The sequence below is a fragment of the Triticum aestivum genome, chromosome 7D (genome assembly GCF_018294505.1).
Source record: "Triticum aestivum cultivar Chinese Spring chromosome 7D, IWGSC CS RefSeq v2.1, whole genome shotgun sequence".
Taxonomy (NCBI): domain Eukaryota; kingdom Viridiplantae; phylum Streptophyta; class Magnoliopsida; order Poales; family Poaceae; genus Triticum; species Triticum aestivum.
This window is the reverse complement of record NC_057814.1, coordinates 63490518-63515647: the sequence shown is the minus strand read 5'-3', so window position 1 is coordinate 63515647 and position 25130 is coordinate 63490518. Positions and strand designations below refer to the sequence as shown.

General features: G+C 46.3%; 1 protein-coding gene across 1 annotated transcript; it reads right to left on the bottom strand.

Moving 5' to 3' along the window:
* Positions 1 to 5867: 5867 nt before the first annotated feature.
* On the bottom strand, positions 5868 to 6638 carry LOC123165013 (transcription factor MYC1). Its single transcript, XM_044582641.1, has one exon. It carries the CDS (start codon positions 6636 to 6638, stop codon positions 5868 to 5870), a length of 771 nt encoding a protein of 256 aa, XP_044438576.1.
* Positions 6639 to 25130: the final 18492 nt, after the last annotated feature.

Sequence of the window (25130 nt, the reverse complement as noted above, 5' to 3'; positions counted from 1 at the left end):
TCATTCATTAAATGTTTTCGCAACCAACTGCCGAAAGTCTCCATGTGGGCCTTTCTAATCAGGATTCAGGCTTCCCCGGGTTGTCCGAGCGTAAAATATTCTTGTGTTGCTCGAAGAACGGAGCCACCAAGCTAGAATTTTGCAGAACTGTGTGGTGTGCTTCAGTCATAGAATGACCGTCCATACATGTCGTTGATTTCCTTCCGATCGTGCCTTTTCCACTTAGTCTCCCCTCGTGCCGCGATTGAGGAATACCAATCAGCTTAAGGTCAGGAACATAGTCAATATAGAACTCAATTACCTCCTCATTTCCATAGCCCTTGACGATGCTTCCTTCTGGCCTAGCACGGTTACGAACATATTTCTTTAATACTCCCATGAACCTCTCAAAGGGGAACATATTGTGTAGAAATACAGGACCGAGAATGGAAATCTCTTCGACTAGGTGGAGCAGGAGGTGCGTCATAATATCGAAGAAGGATGGTGGGAACACCAACTCGAAACTGACAAGGCATTGGACCACATCGTTCTGTAACCGTGGTAGATCTTCTGGATTGATTACCTTCTGAGAGATTGCATTGAGGAATGCACATAGCTTCACAATGGCTACTCGAACATTTTCCGGTAGGAGCCCCCTCAAAGCAATCGGAAGCAATAGCGTCATAATCACGTGGCAGTCGTGAGACTTCAGGTTTTGGAACTTTTTCTCCGCCATGTTTATTATTCCCTTTATATTCGACGAGAAGCTAGACGGGACCTTCATACTGCTCAGGCATTCAAAAAAAATGACCTTCTCTTCTTTGGTAAGAGCGTAGCTGGCACGACCTTGAAACCATTCCGGATGCCGGTCATCTGGGTCTTTCAAAAGTTGCTGGTCCTGCCGTGCTTCCTTTGTATCATTTGTCTTCCCATACACGCCCAAGAAGCTTAGCAGGTTCACGCAAATATTCTTCGTAACATGCATCACGTCGATTGCAGAGCGGACATCTAGGACTTTCCAATATTCTAGCTCCCAAAATATAGATTTCTTCTTCCACATGGGTGCGTGCCCGTCAACTCCCCGCGGAACTGATTGTCCGCCAGGACCCTTTCCAAAGATGACTTTCAAATCCTTGACCATATCAAATATCTCAGCACCAGTACGTTCCGCAGGCTTCGGCCGGTGATCTGCCTTGCCGTTGAAATGCTTGCCTTTCTTTCTTACGTTATGATTTCGGGGAAGAAATCGACGATGACCCAGGTACACGTTCTTCTTACAATTAACCAAACGTACACTTTCAGTCTCATGTAAGCAGTGCGTGCATGCATTGTATCCCTTATTTGTCTGTCCCGAAAGGTTACTGAGAGCAGGCCAATCGTTGATGCTTACAAAAAGCAACGCTCGTAGGTCAAATTCCTCTCCTTTGTGCTCATCCCAGACACGTACACCAGGTCTGGCCCACAACTATAAAAGTTCATCAACTAATGGCCTTAGGTACACATCGATGTCGTTCCCGGGTTGCTTTGGACCTTGGATGAGCACTGGCATCATAATGAACTTCCGCTTCATGCACAACCAAGGAGGAAGGTTGTAGATGCATAGAGTCACGGGCCAGGTGCTATGGCTGGAGCTCTGCTCGCCAAAAGGATTCATGCCATCAGTACTTAGACCAAATCTTATGTTCCTTGCGTCAGCTGCAAAAACTTTGAACACTCTGTCGATCTTTCTCCATTGCGTTCCATCAGCGGTGTGTCTCAACTCCCCGTCGGACTTACGGTCCTCTTTGTGCCATCGCAACGACTTGGCATGCTTTTTGTTCATGAACAGACGTTTCAACCGTGGTATTCTAGGAGCATACCACATCACCTTGGCGGGAACCCTCTTCCTGGGTTTCTCGCCCTCAACATCGTCACCAGGGTCATCGCCTCTGATCTTATAAAGCAATGCAGTGCATACAGGGCATTCATTCAAATTCTCGTATTCACCGCGGTAGAGGATGCAGTCGTTAATGCATGCGTGTATCTTCAGAACCTCTAAACCTAGAGGGCAGACAACCTTCTTTGCTTCGTACGTACTGGCGGGCAACTCGTTATTCTTCGGAAACATATTCTTCAACATTTTCAGCAAATTTTCAAATGATGAGTCACCTACACCTTCCTGTGCCTTCCATTTTAGCAAATCCAGTGTGCAGCCCAGCTTTTTCAGACTATTATCGCATCCTGGATACAACGACTTTTTGTGATCCTCTAACATGCGATCCAAATTCTCCCTATCCTTGTCAGTTTCGCAGCGTCTCCGTGCATCAGCAATGGTCCGACCAAGAACATCAGCAGGCTCATCATGTGCCTCTTCTTCACCTTCACCTAACCCTTCCCCACCTTCAGCATCATCCTCCATGAAAGTATCACCGAAATGATCATGATAGTTGTCATCGATATCATCCCCTTCTTCATCTTCTTCCATTCTAACCCCTCTTTCTCCATGCTTGGTCCAACAATTATAGCTTCGCATGAAACCGTGCCGAAGCAGGTGCATGTGAACGTCTCTTGAGGAGGAGTAACCCTTCTGATTCTTACAGACAGCACATGGACAGATAATAAAACCTTGCTGCTTGTTCGCATTTGCCACTGCGAGGAAATCTTTCAAACCCGTAGTGAACTCGCCGGAGAGTCGGGGACCGTACATCCATTGCCGATTCATCTGCATTATTATTATATAAAGTATATAATTAACCATCATGCATTTGTTAAACTAACTAGCTAGAAATAATACAAATTAAACAATGAACTACACACATGCATATTTTATCAATGACACATGAAAGGTTCAAGTTGCTAACCGCGATCGCGGAGGAAAAATAAATGAGAAAGCTCAAGTGTGGCTCGGACACTTCATATCATGTTTGTTTCAGGCTCTCGGGCATTTCATCGAACACCTTGTGTGCATAGGAGGAACCAAAAGCAAACCCACCACCCCCTTCTGAAAATTGTGAAGTGAGCTGAGTGAAGTGAAGTGAGCTGAGTCCTATATATAGGGATGGGCCTTTAGTCCCGGTTGGCCAGGCCAACCGGGACTAAAGCCCCTCCCGTCCGCCAGCTGTCGACCGAGCGCGCTGGGCCCAGATAGTTGGTCGCGGGTCTCCTCCCGAACCGCGACTAAAGGCCCCTTTTGTCGCGGTTCGATTGTTTTGGGGACTAATGAGGGCGTATGGAAGCCTCTTTTTCTACTAGTGTATGTAAAACTCCTTTTGGCAAATGGAATAAGGAAATCATATATAGTACCATATTACTTAGTATTGAATTTATGAGGACCAATCTTCCACTTAGAGATAGCAGTTTACCTTCCCAACTGCTAAATCTTTTTTGCAGTCTCACCTCAACGTGTTTCCATTGAGCGTTTGTGAGCCTCCGTTAATGTATCAGTATCCCCAAATATGTGATCGAAAACTGGCCCAACCCGCATCCGAACAGGTCAGCGTACAGGTGAGCCTCGTCTTGAGCCTCGCCAAAGCAAAACAATCCACTTTTATGAAAATTGATCTTAAGACATGAGAGTTGCTCGAATGCTTACAAAATTAATTTCAGATTTCTCGCTTTCACGAGGTCATGATCCATGAAGAGAATCGTATCATCGGCATACTGAAGTATAGAAAGACCACCATCAACAAGATGATTTACTACCCCATCAATTTTTCCATCAGTATTGGCATGCTCAATCATGACTGCAAGCATATCCGCCACTATATTGAATAACATGGGCGATATCGAGTCACCCTGTCACAATCCCTTCGTTGTTTGAAAATAGTGGCCAACATCATCATTGACCTTAATGACAACACTAACTCTGGAAACGAAGCTATGGATCATAGCGCGCCACTCTGCAGAAAATCATTTCATTCTGAGAGTATGTTGAAGAAATAGCCATTTGACTTTGTCATAAGCTTTTTAAAAGTCTATTTTGAGTATCACCCCATTCAACTTTTTCTGATGTAACTCATGGACTGTTTCATGAAGGATAACAACTTCATCTAGGATGTGTCTACCTTGTTTAAAAGCAGTATGTGAAGGGCAAAACACATGTTCAGCAACCAAATTAAACCTAATAGTCGCAACCTTCGTGAATATTTTAAAACTAACATTATAGAGGCAGATAGGTCTATATTGTTGTATCCTTTTAGCCTTGTTAACCTTAGGTGATAAAATAATCTCACCAAAGTTTAAGCGAAACAAATCTAGTTGGCCAGCATGTAGGTAGCTAAACAAGAGGAGGAGATCTGGTTTGAGGACTTCCTAGTAATTATGATAGAACTCTGTGAGAACACCATCCGGACCAGTGGCTTTGTTGTACTCCATTAAGAAAACCGCCTTTCTAACTTCCTCCTCGGAGTATGGTAGTGTTAGAAGGCTGATTTCCTCCTTAGAGACCTAGGGAATGTCATCTATTCGGGACTCATCCATCGAGAAGTTTTCTTCCTCTGGGGCTCCGAACAGATTTTTATAATAATTAGTGATATAAGATTTAAGTTGGCTCCCTCATCCTAGTGTAGGGAATGAATTATTTTCTTCCGGTGTCTGCCATTGGCGACTCCATGGACATATCTAGTATTCGAATCACCTTTTAGGATGAACTGAGAGTTAGAATGTTGGTACCATTTGAGTTCCTCTTCACGCAACATGCTACCTATCCAAGCATTCGATTGAATCTTGATCTCGATTTCATGCTCAGATAGAGGTCTAACCTCTGCCAAAGCTTCTAATTCATCAATGATAGATGACAGATGAAAGATGAAGCTTCTCCTTTTTCAGGATACCCACCATATGCCTAGCCCAACCACGAAGGAATTTACGTAATGCACGCATTTTATGATTCATTTGTGTATTGGGGTACGCCCGGCCACTGGTTTCTGCCATACCCCCTTGACCATGTCATGGAAGCCATCCTGAAGCAACCAACCAAGTTCAAACTTGAACTTGCATCTATGATGTGGTCGTGGCAAACCAGTAGTTAGGAAGATGGGTGTGTGGTCTGATATGGCCTCGATACGAGGTAGCGCACAAACAGACACCTTAGGAAATTTAGATTCCCAATCGGTATCCATTAAAACGCGATCTAGTTTCTCATATGTTGGGTCAGGAAGACTGTTCGCCCAAGTGAATTGTCTTCCAACCATGAAAACCTCTCGCAAATCTAGACTGTCGATGACAGCTTTGAAAAGGAAAGGCCAATGATTATCAAACCTGCGGCTTTTCTCACTTGGGAATCAAAGCAAATTAAAATCCCCTCCTATAAGAATGGGGTAGGGATTATCTTTTGCCAGATTAACCTATTCACGGAGAAAATCAGTCTTGAACTAATCCTGGGCTGCCCTATACACAGCGACGAGGGTCCATGTGAAGTTGTCGGCCTTGCTCCGAATATGGAGTTTAAGGTGAAACTCATCATCCGAACTAGCCAACACATCCATAGTCCCCGTGTTTACGCAAGTAAGATGCCCCAGAACGACCTCTAGGCGGTCGTGAAACCCATGTGAAGTCTATCCCGCCAGAAAGACGGTTAAGCAGACTTACTGAAAAATCACGTCTCCCTGTTTCAGAGATAGCCAAAAAAATCTAAATTGTATTCTCTGTTACACTCCGCAATGATAAATGTTATGTGGTACAAAAACTTTGTTTAGGTCCCTGCTGAAGATAATACTACTACTAATAAGAAGAAGAATAATAATATTGTAAACATTTATTTCATCACTTTATTGTTATCCCGTAGATCATCCGATATCCCTTACATTGATCTAGCAACCACTGTTCCACCTGCGTTAACCTCAAGGATGGTGTCCGTACACAAACATACATGGGAGATGATAAGATGAATGTTTTTACAGCCGAGCGGGCTAGGCGCTATCCTGCAGCGTCTGGAGCACAGCCGAGCGGAGACTGTCCTCATCCTGCATCGAGGTTGGCACGTCAACGAGAACGCTCTGCCGGGTCACGCCGTGCACGCGGCTAACGCAGGCATGCTGCACCTGCAGGTCCAGCGACCGGAGCGCGCCCATCAGCCGCGCGGGCGCGTGGCTCGCCGCGGTGGTCACACGCACCACGGCTGCATCACGCCCCACCATCTGCATGTCTACCGTTTCATCCACCTGTAGGAATTCGGCAGCTAGTCCATCGCGAGAAGCGGCCGCGGAGCTCTGCTCCAGTGCCTTTTTGGCCTCCTCGAGGCGCTCCAAGCGGGAGCGCAGCTCCGTGATGTAGATGGTGGCGTCGGAGAGGAGTGATGCCTTGTCCATGCGGGACACGGTGGGGACGGCAGCGCGGAGGTCACAAAATCGACGGTTCAGTTTGTTGCGGCGCTGCCGCTCGGCCTGCACGTGGCTGACCGTGGAGCAGGATCCGGGTTTCCGTCCCCGCCTCTTCACAGGATCCTGCGGCGTTGCCGGGAGGCTCGGCGGTAGCTCGGAGTGCACAGTGCTCCCGGCGAGCGGGCTCCCCATAGGCCACAGCTCACTGTCCGCTTTGTTGGACATCATGCTGCCGTCGAACAGCCATGGTTCGGGAAGATCCTGGGATACGAACTCAAGTTGCTGTTCGTGGACGGTGGAGAGTTTGGAGCACGGCGAGGGTGGAAGGAAAGAGGAGTACGGCGAGAGTAAATCGTCCATGGACAGCAGCTCGGTGTTGTTTCTCTCTCACCTTGACGTGGCAAGCAGAAATGCTCAATGTAACTACGATGACATCTGATAAGGCTTGGGTATGCTCTATGCCTCTATATGTACTGGTTGTAAGCTTGAGGTCGCAAACTTGGAAACACTAGTTGTTAAATCGACATGACAGGTTTAATGAACACCTTCCTGAATCAGAGAATAAGCCCGTAACATCATAGGATAGGGAAAAACAGTCATGTGAAAACCATGTTGAGTTCATTTTCCTACCGGAAGTATTTATGTACCACCAGGCGAGGACTAGATGACATAACAAAGTATATGTAGTGGTAGTCTGTAGTCCAACGTTTTGGAGCTCGGGCTCAATAAAACCCTTAAACAAAACATTTCAAAGTTTTAAAAATTCTGAAATTTTTTTCCACAATGGCATATGGATGTATACTACATGTGTGTAAAATTTGATGAGAAAATAAATTGATTCGCGAGCTACACAAAAAGTGAAAATCATTGGTTTTATATAGTTTTCAAAATTACCGTTTTGTCGTTTCTGTGTAGCTTGTGTGTCAATTTATTTCATCTTAAAAAATGAACACAAATGCAGTATACAACCGTATGCATACTGTGGGTGTTTTTCAGAATTTTGGTAGCAATTAAAAAAAAATTGAATTTTTCAAAAGAACAAGCTCCATGGAGCACGAGCACCAAAGGGCATTTTCTACCTATGTAGGAAGCATATATACTACTCTCACATATAGAAGCTGGCAGGCTGTTGGGTCGATCCTGCCGGAAGACGCTGGTATAATGTGATAATCTCTTCGACCCGTCCCACAAAACACACGTACATGAGCACAATTTATTTGACGCAGATTTGTGACTGGTTGGTTGAATCAAGCATTCAAGCTAGGATTTAAACTTAGGTTAAGCCTATACTTCCTCTGTTTCTAAATATAAGTTTTTTTCCGAGATTTCAATATGGACTACACCTGATCCGTTTTCATGCAGTACCTCCTCGTATCTGTTGCGTGCGCACCTTGCTCGCGAGAATCACGCGGGTTGATTGGGCGAAGCTTACCATCTTTGCACTGCCAGACAGACAGGTATGGGCTACAGCTGCCAGAAGTCGAGAAAGCCCTTGGCTGAATGCAAGCCTTCTCCATCGTATTAGGCAGCAGGAGGTCATCGGGTAGAAGCGCGCCCTGCAGATCGCTGCAAATTCCCTACCGGATATGCACCGCTAGCCTCGGAATAGGCGTCAGCCAGTAGCACATCAATGGAGGTATGGCCACTCCAGCCAGCATAGCTTTGCAGTTACGATTGATTTCATTGGAAGCCAAAGCCCTGAGGATGCCCCGCCATGAGGGTCAACCAGGTGTGGTTTCTCTATTTTGACCGGCGTCATAATTTTGGATGACACTTAATCATGCGAGTGCTCAAACAGTTCCCAGCAAGTTGTGTGTTCTACGTACACAGAAGCAAGAAGTAAATAATTCAAACTATTTATGCACGATATCAAAGTTGTGCTTGATATTGTTTCTTTCCGGGGTCATCAAACTCATCTTTCTCCTCTTAACTACTACCCTATCCTCGTTTATTGTTCCCCATTGTATTTTATGCCAAATTTTAAACATTAATTTAACTAACAAATGTTCATGCATGTCAAAAAACACATAATTGAAAACTATGTTCAAGTATGAATCCAACGATATAATTTTTGTTCACATGCATTAACATTTTGCTAGTTAAATCTTGTCACATAAACCAAAATAGAGGTAGTATCTTGCCACATAAGATCTTCCGTCTATGGTAACCTTAAGCATCTGTGCAAAGTGAAACATTGGAAAGGGCAACATATTTTTTTTACGAGACTAGCTTTCCAACACCGGGTGTCTAGACACCGGGCTATTATGGCCGTTCAAGCCCTGCACTATAGTTGAATAGTAAACAGAAGTGACAATACAACTTTATCATGGCCTCGTAGGAACTGTTCACTGCCAGATTCTCCATGCACCTGTCACTGCCCTTTAGTTAGTGCGCTAAGGACACTTCTACCCGATCCCCAATAAGCTTATAAGAGAGTAGAAATTTCGTTTTACTTCTTTATACGGTTTGTATAACCGATCCCTTATCCGGTTCAAGGGGAGTTAATTAAAAAAACATCATATTTGGGATTAGGTTTGCGGAAAACTACCTGGTTCTTAATTACTTGTAAAAGTCATCATGTTTCTAGTAAACTTTTTTGCAGAAAGCACTGATTGGGTGATTTGGCGCGTTTGAGCACGTTTCCGACAAGTGGAGTCGGGTTGTCGGGAGCTGATTTGGCAAAACTTGACACACACACCTGCAACTAAGTGCAAAACACATCAACCCCACTGGCCGCGTGCTGCTCCGAGCGGTCGTGGACGAGGCTGCCGTGCTGCAGCGGGACCGCCGTGCTGCTCCGGGCCATTGCGAACGCAGCCGCCGTGCTGCAGCGGGACGCCGCGGACGACGCCACCGTGCTGCGACAGGATACCGCGGACGAGGCCGCCGTGTTTCTCTGGGCCGCCGCCGACGAGGCCGTCGTACTGCACCAGGCTGCCGCGCAGCGGGACGTCGAGTTCGACGCCGCCGAGCCCGTGGGCAGCAGCAACGCTAGCGCGGGGACCTGCGACCCGGACGCACCGCTCAACTGCTTCGAACTCCGGCGAGGACGAGCTCCTGCGCGCCGTGACCCTTCCGCTCCGGCGAGGCGCGACACAGAGATGAGGAGAGGCGGGGTCGACGGTGGGCTTCCGGCGGCTGCGACGGGAGCTAGTCGGGGCGGCATGGTTGGGTGCAGTTGGCTCCTCCCAATCCGATCGGGACCACGGGATTGGATCGGGCAGGGGTTGATTGCTTTTTATTTCTAGAACTAGGGGTGTGTGTGTAAATTTGTTGCCAAGTCAGCTTCTTACGATTTGGTCCCACTTGTCAGAAAGTGATTAAATGAGAAAAGTTTACCAGAAACGCGGTGCTTTTGTAAAAAATTAGGGACCGGGTAGTTTTCCGCAAACCTAACCCATGTGGTGGTTTTTTGCTTTTAACTCGGTCCAAGAGAGTAAAAATTAAGAGGTAATAACAATGGTGGTGCCTAAAGTTGCCATCGAAGTTCACTTTGGTGCCTGAATTTTAAAAATACACCGAACCGACTCTATAACTTGATAGTATGGTTCAAATCACATCTAGATATGTACGCATTGGACTAGACATGCCAGCGTGGCGTGGGTCCCACTTGCAGTGTCGGGATAGACTGACAAGAAGAGTGTGTGTCTCAATGACCATCGGATCCCACTGGATTTCGAACCGGCGACTTGACAATATGGTTCAAATCACGTCTAGATATATATGCATTGGACTAGACATGCCAGCATGGCGCGGGTCCCACTTGCAGTGTCCGGAAAGACTGACAAGAAGAATGTACGTCTCAATGACCCTCGGATCCCACCGGATTTCGAACCGGCGACTTGTGCGCCAAAAAGAACATGCGCCAACTAACTGCCCCATGTAAGTTTGCAGTCTTTTACGCACTGCAACGTTTCATATATCCAACACAATCGTGGAATTGAATGGGCTGCAGTTAGTGCACCCATTTTCCACATGTTAGGTGTTTTTCTTATTTTAGAAATCACAAAATATTCAGGTAGTATATAAAGTGTTCATGCTTTTAGGAAATGTATATCTAGTTGTAAAACGTGTTCACGTGTTTTAATAAAGTACTCCCTCCGTTCAAAAATATTTGTCATCAAAATGGACAAAAAGAATGTATCTAGAATTAAAATACATCTAGATACATCTCCTTATATTTATTTTGATGACAAGTACTTCCGGATGGATGGATTATATGTGTTTGTCAAAATATATATTTCAAATAAAAATAAATTTTAAAATACGTGTGAAAAAAAACAATGGCCTAGTGTTCCCCCGGGATTTATACATTCTTATATTTAAATTAAAAAAATTAAACTACAGATACATTTGTCTAGTTAAAAACATTTTAATTACATGGCTTTTTAATAACACGTAAATATTTTTGGAAATTACATTAACATGTTTTAAAATAAAAAATTATGGATATTATTTCTAACAAAACAAGATTCTAGCTTTATTTTTATTACAAATACAATAATCCGTATAAGTATTAGAATTACTAAAACCGAAAAAGAAACTCACACGTCGATGGGTCACATAAAAAAGGAAAAAGAACTAATAGTTTTGAAAAAAGCACCACGTGATATTTTTTTTAAACATGAAGATTTTGAAAATTAGATTTACATTTCTAAAATGTATAAATTCTACAATTACCAAAATTATTTTATTATATATGTGAATCCTTACAAATATTATGAAACCATTTTATTAGTTATTTTGTGTTATTTTAATTTTTTGAATATGTAAAATTTCATTAACATTTTTTGAGGGGCCATTAATTATTTATTTGATATTGTGACTATAGTTTGAATATTTTTCTAAAAAATGAAAAATAACTAGCATGTGGAAAATTGCCATTGCGGTCTAATTAGCTAGATAAAGGTTAGCGATGCGCAATGGTCAATTAACTTTGCCTAGTGAAGTGGTTGGCGCAAGTCCTTCGCAATGCATAGGTCGTCTGTTCAAATCTCAGCCGTGCTACATTTTTATTTATTTCGGTTGTGCACTGACATGTGGGACCCAATGATCATTTAGATACACTCTTTCCATGTCAGTCTCTCTTGGCAGTGGGCCCCGCGCCACGCTGGCATGTCTACTAAACAATACATACGTATCTGGACGTGATTTGAACCGTATTTAAACCATGACGCTAAGTTATAGAACCAGTTTGGTGTATTTTTAAAGTTTAGGCACCAAAGTGAACATTGATGGCAAGTTTAGGCATGTCTAGTGTCATTACTCCGAGCCACGTTGGTGCAATTTACTTGCTCAATTGGGGCTCGAGTATAATTTTGGCCGCTCTCTCGCCCGCCACCCACCTCTGCTCCCTCTCCTCCCCGGCACCCTGCTCGGCGGCAGTGCCCCTCCCCCGCCCACCGCCGGCCCCCCTCCCAAGCTGCCGCCGCCCCCCTTCCCGGCCCCTTGCCCGCCGCTGTCGCGGCTGATGGGTTCACCTGGTGGTGTCCTTCTCGGTGGTCCTCCTGGTGGCGTCCGCTGGCGAGGAGGAGTGGGGTTGCTGCTGCTCCGTCACCCTCGCTGCATGGACCTCGGGCTGGATCTGGCCTGCCTCCCACCGCCGCCGCTGCATGGACCTCGGGCTGGATCTGGCCGTTGCCCCCCGCTCGGCGGCAGAGGGGGCTGATGGGGAGGCTGGGGTGGCGCCATCCTTCGGAGTGCCATCCCCGGCGGCGGGGGCAGGTTCACCAGGGGGCGGCCGTCGAGGTCGCCGTCGCATGTGGGTGGAGGTGAAGAGCACCGGGTCGGCGGCCTAGGCCCGGACAGCCGCGTTCACAGCCTCCTTGATCTTGTGCATGAGCAGGTGCTTCTCCAGGTATTCCTGCAGCGACATGGCTGCAGCGTGGTCTACTCCACTCACCACGCTCCTCTCCAGCCTGGCAAACCGTAAAAACATTGCTAGCTGAAAGCAGTACCTATATGCTCCCTCCGTTTATAAATATTTGTCTTTCTAGAGATTTCAACAAGTGATTACATATTGAGCAAAATGAGTGAATCTACACTCTATAATATGTCTATATACATCCGTATATGGTAGTCCATTTGAAATCTCTAAAAAGACAAATATTTAGAAACAGAGGGAGTATTTTCTTGCACGAGGAATTAGTTGCTTGCTTTTTTTATCAATCACCGGGGGGGAGGATCCCCACCTGAATATATTACTCAAAGGCCCAAAGGGCAAGTTACATCAGTGGTTACAGCGAGAGGAGAGGTAGAGGCGCCAAGACACGACCGCCTCCCTCGTAACAGGGTCCGAGATGATGTTACAGAGAGTATCGGTGGGTGAGTGAAGCTCGTTGCGAAAGACACAAACGTTCCTAGAGTCCCACAACTTCCAAAGGATGGCGAGGGCGACGGTGGGCCAAATGTTGATGTCGAGGGCCACCGGCGTAGGAGTAGCCCAGACAAGATCGATGGAGTGAGGGGGGTCGAGCCCAAGGAGGGACCAAACTTGGGCCGTGTGTGTGGGCCGAGGATGGCAAGGTGTGTCGCGTCCTCCAGCGTGAGGGTGCACCAAGGGCATAACGAACCCGAGGTAATGGTCTTGCGATGCAAGTTAGCCATCGTGCTCAGCCTGTCACGACAGAGAAGCCAGCCGAAGATCTTGACCTTGATAGGTGCGTTGGAGCTCCAGATGTGCTCATGTTGAAATATATCTCGTGGTCGGAGGAGAGCAGCGAGTAAGCACACCTCGAGGTGAACGAGGAGCCATGGGTGAGGGACCTGTCGTCGGGCGCGTCGTTGGTGATGACATCCTGCAACAAAGACAAAGCAGATGCAAGCTCTACAGAAGCAACATTGGTTAGGCGGTTCCATGAAGTAGTGAGTAAACCATTCAACATGATATCCGACACCAGGACAGAGGGCGATGTGGAGTGGGAGAAGAGTGTGAGTAAATGTCTGCGAGTGGAGCGGAAAGAAGCCAAGTGTCTAGCCAGAAGAAGGTGGCAGTGCCGTTGTTGGTAAGGACGAAAGATATTTTTCGAAGGGGGGAGTTGGTGGTTCACGATTTTCCAGAGGTAGGAGGGGTTGTGAGGCTTATTTGCGAAGTCAAGGGAGTAGTGTTGGAAGAACTATTTGACCCAAGGCAGGTCTGGTTTTTGGAGAAGCTTGAAGGCAAATTTCATGAGGATGCAATTGTTTTGGAGAAACAGGTTTTTTATACCGAGGCCACCAGTAGCTTTGGGTTTGCGAACGTTTTTCCAAGCGATAAGGCATTTGGCCCCTGAGCAGGGTTTCCTCGGCAGCCCAGAAGAAGGATCTACGGATGGCGTGTAGTTTTTTGATAATCTTCTTAGGGATTCTAAAGACGGACATGAAGTGAGTAGCAAGGGCGTCGATAGTAGAGGAAATGAGAGTGAGACGAGCGCCGCGGGAAAGAAGCTTGGCCTCCCATCTAGAGAGGTACTTTAGAAAGCGTTGGATGATAGGTTCAAAAGCGGAGGACGGGAGGCGCGTGTGAGATAGAGGTAGACCGAGGTAAATTTGGGGGAAGGAGGAAAGTGCACAGCCAAAGGTGAGGGCGTTATTTTGGCTAGTGATAGTATCCGTGTTGAGGGGCACCAAGGTAGTTTTGTGGAAGTTGATGGCAAGACCAGTAGTGAGGGCAAAATTGTCAACGATATCCTTGAGGGTGGTCGCGGCTTGGGTGGAGGCTTGGGCTATGATTAGCGTGTCGTCGGCGTATTGAAGCAGATGCAGGACGATCAGGGTAAATCGGATGGCAAAGCTGGCCGGGAGAAGAGGCTTGAAAGATTAAGCATTAAAGCAGGTCGGCGACGATAATGAAAAGGTAGGGGGATAGGGATCACCCTGCCGGAGACCATTTTTGCAGTTAATCCAGGGGCCCGGTTTTCCATTTAAGAGTATTGCAGTCTTGCTAGAGACCAGCAAGGCTCTAATCCAAGCTATAGTTTTGGGGGGAAACCCCTAGTGAGCAGAACAAGAAGAAAAGATTCCCAACAGATTGAATCGAAAGCTTTGTGGAAGTCTAGTTTGAACACCATAGTGCGTGCCTTCCGAATGTGGCAAGTGCTGAGAAGGTCGGCGGTGTAGATGAAGTTTTCGGCAATGCACCTCCTAGAGATGAAGCAGGTTTGGTCCCCATGGACGAGAAGAGGGACGAGGGGCTTAATCCTGTTTGTGATAACTTTAGCTAGCGCCTTAGGTGTACAATTTTGCAGCGAAATAGGTCTGAAGTTTTTTGGTGTTCTGGCGGAGTCTTTTTTTGGAAGGAGGATCATGTGGGCTCGGTTGAAACGCTCGACATCCACTCGAAGGTTGGCGAAGTCATCGAAGAAAGGTATTATTAACCACTTTATTTTAAAAAAAAGGTATTATTAATCACTTCGCTGTGTCTGTAGTTGATGAAATGCCTCTAAAATTGATTTCGGCAGAACCGTTTGCACCAACTATTCACTGAATCAGCACTCATCAAGGGCTTCCCTACTTCAGTTTATGAAGAAATAGGCCTAGTGCTGTTTTCTGAATTTTATCCTCTGTGTTTAACTGTCAAACAGCGGCGCTGGCCTGGACGTGTACGAGAACGAGCCGGCCGTGCTGCCGGAACTGCTCGCCATGGACAACGCTTTTTGGTCGGTCAGTATTGTATTTGTGTGTGTCGGTGGGCTGCATGACTCCGATTGGTGGAAGCCAGTCCATGAAGATTCTCCCTTAAGTGTTCGATGAAATGCATACACCAAAAGTAATTTTTACTCCGTTATATATAGGGATCAGTTAAGTCTGGCCAAATCTTAATGGAGAAACTAAGAGCAACTCCAAAGGGCCGACCCATTTCGTCCGTCTAGGTCTGTTTGGATCGGCGCGGACAAAAATGGCGGCCCAACGCGTCGACCCAAACCCAAATCATGTCCGCTTCGCGTCCGCGCCGACGCATTTACGGCCCAAATTTACGCCCCAAATGCGTCGGCGCGGACGCCGAACGGACGCCACGCACCACCTGGTGGCCATCCAACTACCCGCTGCCCACGCAGTCAGCTTAATTTATGACCACAGGCCCACGCGTCAGCGACAGCGGTCGTCCTTTTTTAAGCCGACCGTGCGGCGGGACCGTCCTCATCCAAACTCACCGTCCACATCTAGCAAGCTTTGCTCCCCCGTCGCCAGCAAACCCTAGCCGCCACCACCACAGCGAGATGGGGCTCTTCTCCGACGCCAGCAGCAGCAAGGCCCCCACCATCCCTTTCCCGTCAGAGTTCCTCCCGCCTCCGTCGGCGCATGCGCCTCGCCGGTAGAGTCAGCGCATGAACGTGCCAGTGCACCAGGCGGAGTGGCACTGGCAGCACCACGTGCCTCTCCCGTACCCCGACGTCACCCTGCTGCACGACTGGCATCTGGATCCGGATAGGATCCCAGTGCCGGCAGCGCCGCGGCCGGCTAGGGCTCACGTGGAGGAGGTGCGGCACCGGCAGGCGCTGCTGACGCCGGAGCAGCGCCGCGAGGCCGCCTACGCAGCCGACTCGCCCAACTGGGCGAGGTAGTTCGCCTTCGAGCACGAGGAGGCGAGGCGACGGGGCATGCGCCAGGTCGACCGCAGTGTGCCGCCGCCGCCGCTTGTCGTTCGCGAGGAGGACCAGGCGGTGGAGGACGCCTACCAGGCGGCCCTTGCGGCCGTCTACCGAGAGAGCGAGGAGGACGAGCGGCGCAAGGCGGAGGAGGTAGAGGAAGAGGAGGCTCGGCACGAGGCGGCAATGGCGCAGGCCATTGCCCTCTCCGCGGCGGGCGACTACGTGCTGCCGCCGGTGGCCCCCTGCGCCCGACATGAACGCGCTCTGGAACACGGCGTTCCCCTGGGCCGGTCCGGCGCCAACGGTCATCGACCTCACGGACCCCGAGGACGATGCCGACGCCGCCTCGTAGTTTAGGTTGTTTTTATTTTTCTTAAATGCAAATGTGGACGCGTGGACTCTTGCCAGCCTTCGTGGCCGTCTTTACTGTTTAATTAATGTTGTTTTTTTAAATATTCATGCGTTTTTTTTTCAGCACCGTCAAATGGGTCGGGCCAGCGTTGGGCGCACGCGTCGACCCAAACGCGGAAGTGGACGTCCGTGTCCGCCTGGCCGATCCAAACGGACAAAAAGCGGACAAAATCGCCGTCCGTTTGGGTCGACCCGTTGGAGTTGCTCTAAGGTTTTACTTTGCCGGATACTCCGCTATTTTTGGGATCGGTAGAAATGCCCTTATCCTTGAAATGAGAAAGGCTATTGGAGAGGGGAGAGTGAGGCTGCGAAGTAAGTGAGAGAAGAAAGGTGAGCAGAGCTTTTTTTAGCCAGTACTACCTCCGTCTTGTTTATTGGTCTCATTCGTAATTTATGTTAAATTTTAATCATAAATTTAACTAACAAAATGTTTGTGCATGTCATAAAAAATTATATTGATGAATTTGTAAATAAACATAGTTTTCAATGATATAATATTTGGTAACATGCATTGACATTTTGTTAGTTAAATATATGTCAAAATTTAACACTAAACCAAGACGAATGTAGCACGTGAGAGATGAGAAATGTCAAGAGAGAAGAGAAAGAAAACAATTGTTTTTATGAAAGAGAGAGAATGAACAAATTGCAAACTAGTGTCAGCACAGTGTTCATTTCCATCAGTGCTAGCCAAAAAGTTTGGTGTCCGGTCTCACCACGACCCATTGGGGTAAATACTGCGGTACAGTATTGTTTAAAAGTAACATCATAGCATGACGAGAACAGTGAAGGACAAGCCTCCTTCACGTGTCACACATCATCCCTAGAACAGTGACCAGAGACATGCTAGTCACTGAGCGTCTACACGCATCGCTATTAAACAAACCAAATGGGCTGACAAAGCTGGCAGGTGCTGCAAATAGTTTGATTTTAGTAAGGCCCCAGCACGAATCTCAAAGGAATGGGCGGGCTGATAAAGGGGTGCCGGGAGCCCCGGGAGCCACCACAACTTTTTCTTTTGTGCACCTCTATTTAATTTCTAAATTGAGACATGGAGTACTTCATTAACCAACGGTTGGTTTCCTTTCGTCTTACATCACATGAACTTATGTTAAATTCTGATTTTCTTAATCTGAGAGAAAGAACATAATTGCTATCCTTGGCTCGGCGCATGCAACAGATTGTCTCCGTCAACTAGAGCGCCTTCATCACGGGGCGGTGCGTGCACGACAACTTCATGTTGGTCCAACAAACGGCATACCCACTGCACAACTCAAGGTTCCGCAAATCCTTCTTAAGTTGGATATTGCGAAAGCCTTCGACACTGTCTCTTGGCCTTTCCTTCCTGAGGCCCTTCGGCACCTCGGTTTTGGCAGAAGGTGGTGCAAATGGGTTTGCATTCTCACCTCGACCACTTCATCGCGTGTCCTCGTCAATGGGAACCCCGGCCCTCCGGTGGACCACAGCTCATGGCTTGTGGCAGGGAGACCCCCTTTCCCCCCTCCTCTTCACCATCATCATTGACACCTTGAACTCTCTACGACAACACATGCCGTTGCCATGTGCTCCGGTATGCCTCAGCGTCTAACAACTCGGCATGCGGCGTCCAACATTTCCCTATTCACCAATGACGTGGTCATTTTCTACCACCCGACCACCTCCGAGGTCGCCACTATTCGTGAGCTTCTACGTGTGTTTGGGGACGCTTTGGGCCTCTGCAAAAAGTTTCTGAAATGCTCGGCCACTCCGATTCAGTGTGACGATGAGGTGGTTGTGGCAATTGGGTCGACGCTTGCGTGCATGTACGGTCACCGCCTACCTTGGGCTTCCCCTCTCGGTTCGCAAGACCCCCAGCTCGGCGTTACTTCCTCTCATAGACAAGCTCACCAAAAAACTAGCAACCTGGAAGGCAACGCTTTTATCGTGTGGCGAGTGGCTCGCCCTTGTGCGCCATGTCCTCACTGCTATGCCCGTCCACATTCTTCTTGCCATGGCCATCAACCCGACGACTCTTAAGAAGCTAACTCGGATCATCCGTGAATTCCTCTGGCATGGCAGAAAAGATGCCAAGTCCGGCTGCTGTCTTGTCAGTTGGCGGCACATCTGCCACCTGTTGGATTATGGTGGACTCGGTGTGCGCGATCTGCACTTCATCGTCTTATCCATGCGCGCCTGATGGTTATGGATGCAGGCTAAAGACCCCTCCCGCCCATGGCACCATCTTCAGGTGCCATGTGATGACGAGACATGCCAATTCTTCCGCGCCTTGACGACCTGGGCTCTTGGCGATGGCAAAATGTGTCGCTTCTGGTGCGACCACTAGATCAACGGGAAGGCTATTTCCGAGTTTGCCCTGACCCTGCTGTCCTTGTGCCGCGCCGCCGACGCCGCCAGAACCTGGTGTCTGATGGGTTCACTCGGCATGCTTGGATCAGGGATATCCACGGCAATTTAGGACCTGTCGAGGTGGTGGAGTACATTGATCTTTGGCAGCGTCTTCAGGGCATCCACCTCAACCAAGTTCCAGACCGGATCAACTCGAAATGGACTGCTAATGACGTCTACTCTGCCAAATCCTGCTACAAAGCACTCTTCAACGGATTGACCTTCCGACTAGCTTGGCGTTTCATCTGGAAGGCTTGGGCTCCCCTCCGTAACAAGTTCTTCCTTTGGCTAGCTTCTCTTGACCGATGTTGGACCGTGGAGCAACGCACATGGCACTGCTTGGCGCATGACCCCGAGTGCACATTCTGCTCCCAGGAGCTCGAGACCATCAACAACCTTCCCGCTGGCTATGTTCTCGCGGATCACTTAGCACAAGATTCTTTCATGGTGCCGACTTGCTCCCCCAACCCATCGACGGCACGATGAGCTTCTTTGCATGGTGGATTGAGGCTACGTCGGCCTCCCCTGTCATCATGTAGAAGGGACTCAACTCCATCATCGCCCTCCCGCGTGGGCTATCTGGAAGCATTGGAATGCGACCATCTCCGACGGCATTCGCCCCTCCACCGATGACCTTGTTCGCTCGATCAAGGACGATGCGCGTAGCTGGGCAAAGGCCGGAGACAAAGGACTAGCTAGCATTATACCTATAACCTGATTGTATCTTCTTGAGGCCGAGCATCCTCCTCCGCTGCTCACTTTGCACCCTCTCGGACACCGTTTCGTGCACGTCTATGAGGGCTGCAACCTGTACTTTTCTATCCTCCTACCAATGAAATGATACGCTACTCAGCGTATTCACGAAAAAAAGAACATAATTAATATGGTGGCTTTGCCGATTTAGCTGGTTTGAGATTGTACGCACGAACACATTTCCAGCTCCTTTATGCACAGAGAACCTATTTCCACTCATGTGTGTCTCAGTAAGCTCTCTTTGTCCGGAAGAGAAAGGTGTGATAGCTCCCGGGTGTAGGGACACCCTCTATGAACAGTAATTCAAAAAATATAGGAAAAAATCAAAAAAAATCTGAAACTTTGCGACATTAAATATGATCAAGCGTTTTTAGGTTCTTGCAAATTTTCATAACAAAGTATGAAGTAGAGAAAGGTGTACACATTAGTTTGTGGTTCCAGTGCTAAAAGTGCTCAAAACTGTAAGCATTAATGCCGTTTTCTTGTTTAGATTTCCTCGAATGTTTTTTTTTTGCATGAAAATTTGCAAGAACCTATAAAGTTTGAGCATAGTTGATGTCGCAAAGTTTAAGATTTTGTTGTCTACTTTTTTGAAATTTGCTGTTCATGGAGGGTGTCCCTACACTCGGGAGTTTGAGAAACCTGTCTCCAAGTTGAAAAATAGAATCATCAAGCAAAGACGAGAGACATGCATGGTCGAGGAAGGTTGCCTTTGTGAGTCTTAAGTTGGAGTTTGGCTGGAAAGCAAGCATAATCGGCAAGGTATACAGTGTTCGGACGGAGTGCAAGGTACAAATAGTAGATGTGATGATCAGTAGCACGAGGACAACAAGTAGGTGAATGGAACAGATAGCATTGGGCTGGGGCACAATCTCGGATCCAGCAGCAAGCCAAGGTGCAAACTTTTTGACAACGCCAACTGTGAATGTTGGCAGTACGATTGTATAGCATTGCGAGGCGCTTGAGACTAGACCGTGAACTCATGTTGCTGGGTGGTCTGGTTTTACGTGCATGCAGTCGAGGATATATCGGAGGGAACTCTTAGATGGGAGATTCCGAGATTTGTATGCAAAAGCATGCATGTGCTATACTCCCTCCTTCCCCAAATTTTGGCCGTGTTAAGTTTTTCATGCACTCCTAAAATGTATGGCGCGGATGCCTTTTTCTCTCTCATTCAGTTACAACAACCACTCACCGTTGCTATTTTTCTAGAAAGAAAAACAAGTCTCTGGCTGGGTCGATGCCTACATCTCAGCAGCCTGTACCATGGTTCAAGTAACAATTAAGCTGCGCTAATTTCCGGGCTGGCTACTAATACGCCTGAATATGGGAAGGAGGAAGTACTTTGTAATGTTGTAGTTTGAAGTTTTGAAACTTGGCTTTTAATCCTCATCGCAGAGGCTGCCAGACAAATTCGCCAAGGTGTTCGACCGGCATCGGCCCCGAGAACTGTTGTTGCCGGAGGCTGGACGCTGGCGTCGCTTGTGGGACGTGGATGTAGTGTTCGATGCCGATGGCCACATGTATCTCGCGCACGGATGGAAATAGTTCGCCCGCTCTGATGACCTTCAGATCGGGCACGTCCGCATCTTAAGCTACGACAGCAGCCGCACCATGCTCACAGTGAAGGTGTTCGATGCTACTTCTTGAGCTTGCGTTGGTTTTTCCCTTGAAGAGGAAAGGGTGATGCAGCACAGTAGAGATAAATATTTCCCTCAGTTAAGAATCCAGTAGGAGAAACGCTCAAGTCCCAAATAGATGGACCTACAAAAACAATCAAACACTTGCACCCAACGCGATAAAGGGGTTGTCAATCCCTTCGCGATCACTTTCAAAGGTGAGATCTGATAGGGATAGATAAACCTAAATAAAAGATAAAATATTTTTAGGTTTTTTGGTTTATAGATCTGAAAATAAAAGATTGCAAAATAGTAGATCGGAAACAAATATGATGAAAAATAGACCCGGGGGCCATAGGTTTCACTAGATGCTTCTCTCTTGAAGGCAAATAATACGGCGGGAGAACAAATTACTGTCGAGCAATTGATAGAAAAGCGCAATGTTATGACGATATCCAAGGCAATGATTATGCATATAGGCATCACGTCCGTCTCAAGTAGACCGACTCCTGCCTGCATCTACTACTATTACTCCACACATCGATCGCTATCCAGCATGCATCTAGAGTATTAAGTTCATAAAGAACGGAATAACGCCTTAAGTAATACGACATGATGTAGAGGAATATACTCAAGCAATATGATGAAAACCCCATCTTTTTATCCTCGATGACAACAATTCAATACGTGTCTCGCTACCCCTACTTTGTCGCTGGGTGAAATCACGCAAGATTGAACCAAAAGCTAAGCACCTCTCCCATTGCAAGAAAACCAATCTAGTTGGCCAAACCAAACCGATAATTCAGAGAGAAATACAAAGATATCAAATCATGCATATAAGAATTCAGAGAAGATTCAAATAATATTCATAGAGAAGCTGTTCATAAATCCACAATTCATCGGATCTCGACAAACACACCGCAAAAGACTATTACACCGGATAGATCTCCAAGAACATCGAGGAGAACATGGTATTAAGAATCAAAGAGAGAGCAGAAGCCATCTAGCTACTATCTATGGACCCGTAGGTCTGAGGTAAAGCACTCACGTTTCATCGGAAGGGCAATAGAGTTGACGTAGAAGCCCTCCATGATCGAATCCCCCTCCGGCAGGATGCCGGAAAAGGCCCCAAGATGGTATCTCCTGGGAACAGAAGGTTGCGGACGAAGTATTTTCGTGGACTCCTCTGAGGGTTTTGGAATATATGTGAATATATAGGATGAAGAGATAGGTCAGGGGATCCCCGAGGGGGCCACAAGGCAGGCCCCCCTAGGGCGTGCCCTCCGCCCTTGCCACTGCCTCGTGGCTCTTCTGGCGTGGACTCCAAGTCCTCTAGGTGTCTTCTGGTCCAAGAAAAATTATCGTGAAGTTTTATTCCGTTTGGATTCCGTTTGATATTTCTTTTCTGCGAAACTCAAAAACAAGGAGAAAAACAGAAACTGGCACTGGGCTCTAGGTTAATAAGTTAGTCCCAAAAATAATATAAAATAGCATAATAATGCATATAAATCATCCAAAACAGATAATATAATAACATGAAACAATAAAAAATTATAGATACATTGGAGACGTATCAAGCATCCCCAAGCTTAATTCCTGCTCGTCACCGAGTAGGTAAATGATAAAAACAGAACTTTTGATGTGGAGTGCTACCTAACATATTTATCCATGTAATTTTCTTCATTGTGGCATGAATGTTCATATCCATAAGATTCAAAACAAAAGTTTAATAATGACATAAAAACAATAATACTTCAAGCATACTAATAAAGCAATCATGTCTTCTCGAAATAACATGGCCAAAGAAAGTTATCCCTACAAAATCATATAATCTGGCTATGTTCCATCTGCATCACACAAAGTATTAAATCATGCACACCCCCGATGACAAGCCAAGCAATTGTTTCATACTTTTGATGTTCTCAAACCTTTTCAACTTTCAACCCCGATAAGCGTGAGCCATGGATTTAGCACTATAGGTGGAATAGAATATGGTGGTTGTGGAGAAGACAAAAAGAAGGAGATAGTCTCACATCAACTAGGCGTATCAACGAGTTATGGAGATGCCCATCAGTAGATATCAATGTGAGTGAGTAGGGATTGCCATGCAACAGATGACCTAGAGCTATAAGTTTATGAAAGCTCAAAAAAAACTAGGTGGGTGTGCATCCAACTCGCTTGCTCATGAGACCTAGGGCCATTTGAGAAGCCCATCATTGGAATATACAAGCCAAGTTCTATAATGAAAAATTCCGACTAGTATATGAAAGTGATAACATAGAAGACTCTCTATCATGAAGATCATGGTGCTACTTTGAAGCACAAGTGTGGAAAAAGGATAGTAACATTGCCCCTTATCTCTTTTCTCTTTTTTTTCTGGTGGGCTTCTTTGGCCTCTTTTATTTTTATAAAGTCCGGAGACTCATCCCAACTTTTGAGGGAATCATAGCTTCCATCATCCTTTCCTCACACGGGAGAATGCTCTAATAATGATGATCATCACACTTTTATTACTCAAGAATTACAACTCGACACTTAGAATAAAATATGACTCTATATGAATGCCTCCGGCGGTGTACCGGGATGTGCAATGATCTAGCGTAGCAAATGACATCAAAAAGCGGACAAGCCATGTAAACATCATGCTAGCTATCTTACAATCATGCAAAGCAATATGACAATGATGGAGCGTGTCATAATAAAACGGAACGGTGGAAGTTGCATGGCAATATATCTCGGAATGGCTATGGAAATGCCATAATAGGTAGGTATGGTGGCTGTTTTGAGGAAGGTATATGGTGGGTGTAAGGCACCAGCGAAATTTGCGCAACACTAGATAGGCTAGCAATGGTGGAAGGGTGAGAGTGCGTATAATCCATGGACTTAACATTAGTCAAAAAGAACTCACATACTTATTGCAAAAGTCTATTAGTCATTGAAATAAAGTACTACGCACATGCTCCTAGGGGGATAGATTGGTAGGAAAAGACCATCGCTCGTCCCCGACCGCCACTCATAAGGAAGACAATCAATAATTAAATCATGCTCTGACTTCATCACATAACGGTTCACCATACGTGCATGCTACAGGAATCACAAACTTTAACACAAGTATTTCTACCAATCCACAATTACTCACTAGCATGACTCTAATATCACCATCTTTATATCTCAAAACAATAATAAGGAGTCAAACTTCACATAGTATTCAATGCACTTTATATGAAAGTTTTCATTTATCCCTCTTGGATGCCCATCATACTAGGACTAAACTCATAACCAAAGAAAATTACCATGCTGTTTTGACAGACTCTGAAAATAATATAAGTGAAGCACGAGAGTTCAACAATTTTTATAAAATAAAGCCACCGCCGTGCTCTAAAAAGATATAAGTGAAGCACTAGAGCAAAATTGCCTAGCTCAAAAGATACAAGTGAAGCACATAGAGTATTCTAATAAATCACGATTCATGCGTGTCCCTCTCAAAAGGTGTGTACAGCAAGGATGATTGTGACAAACTAAGAAGCAAAGACTCATATCATACAAGACGCTCCAAGCAAAACACATATCATGTGGTGAATAAAAATATAGCCTCAAGTAAATTTAGCGATAGACGACGACAAAAGAGGGTATGCATTCCAGGCATCCCGAAGCTTAGGCTCTTGGTTGTCCTTGAATATTACCTTGGGGTGCCTTGGAAATCCCCAAGCTTAGGCTCTTGCCACTCCTTATTCCATATTCCATCAAATCTTTACCCAAAACTTGAATACTTCACAACACAAAACTTAACAAAAAAACTCATGAGATCTGTTAGTATAAGAAAATAAAATTACCACTTTTGGTACTATTGTGAACTCATTCTTTATTTATATTGGTGTAATATCTACTGTATTCCAACTTCTCCAGGGTTCATACCCCCGATACTACCCATAGATTCATCAAAATAAGCTAACAACACATAGAAAATAGAATCTGTCAAAAATAGAACAGTCTATAGCAATCTATAAACTTCGAATACTTCTGTAATTCCAAAAAATTCTAAAAAAATATGACAGCAGAGGCAATTCGTATATCAATCTTGTGCAAAAAGAATCAGTATTTTAGCGCGCTTTTGT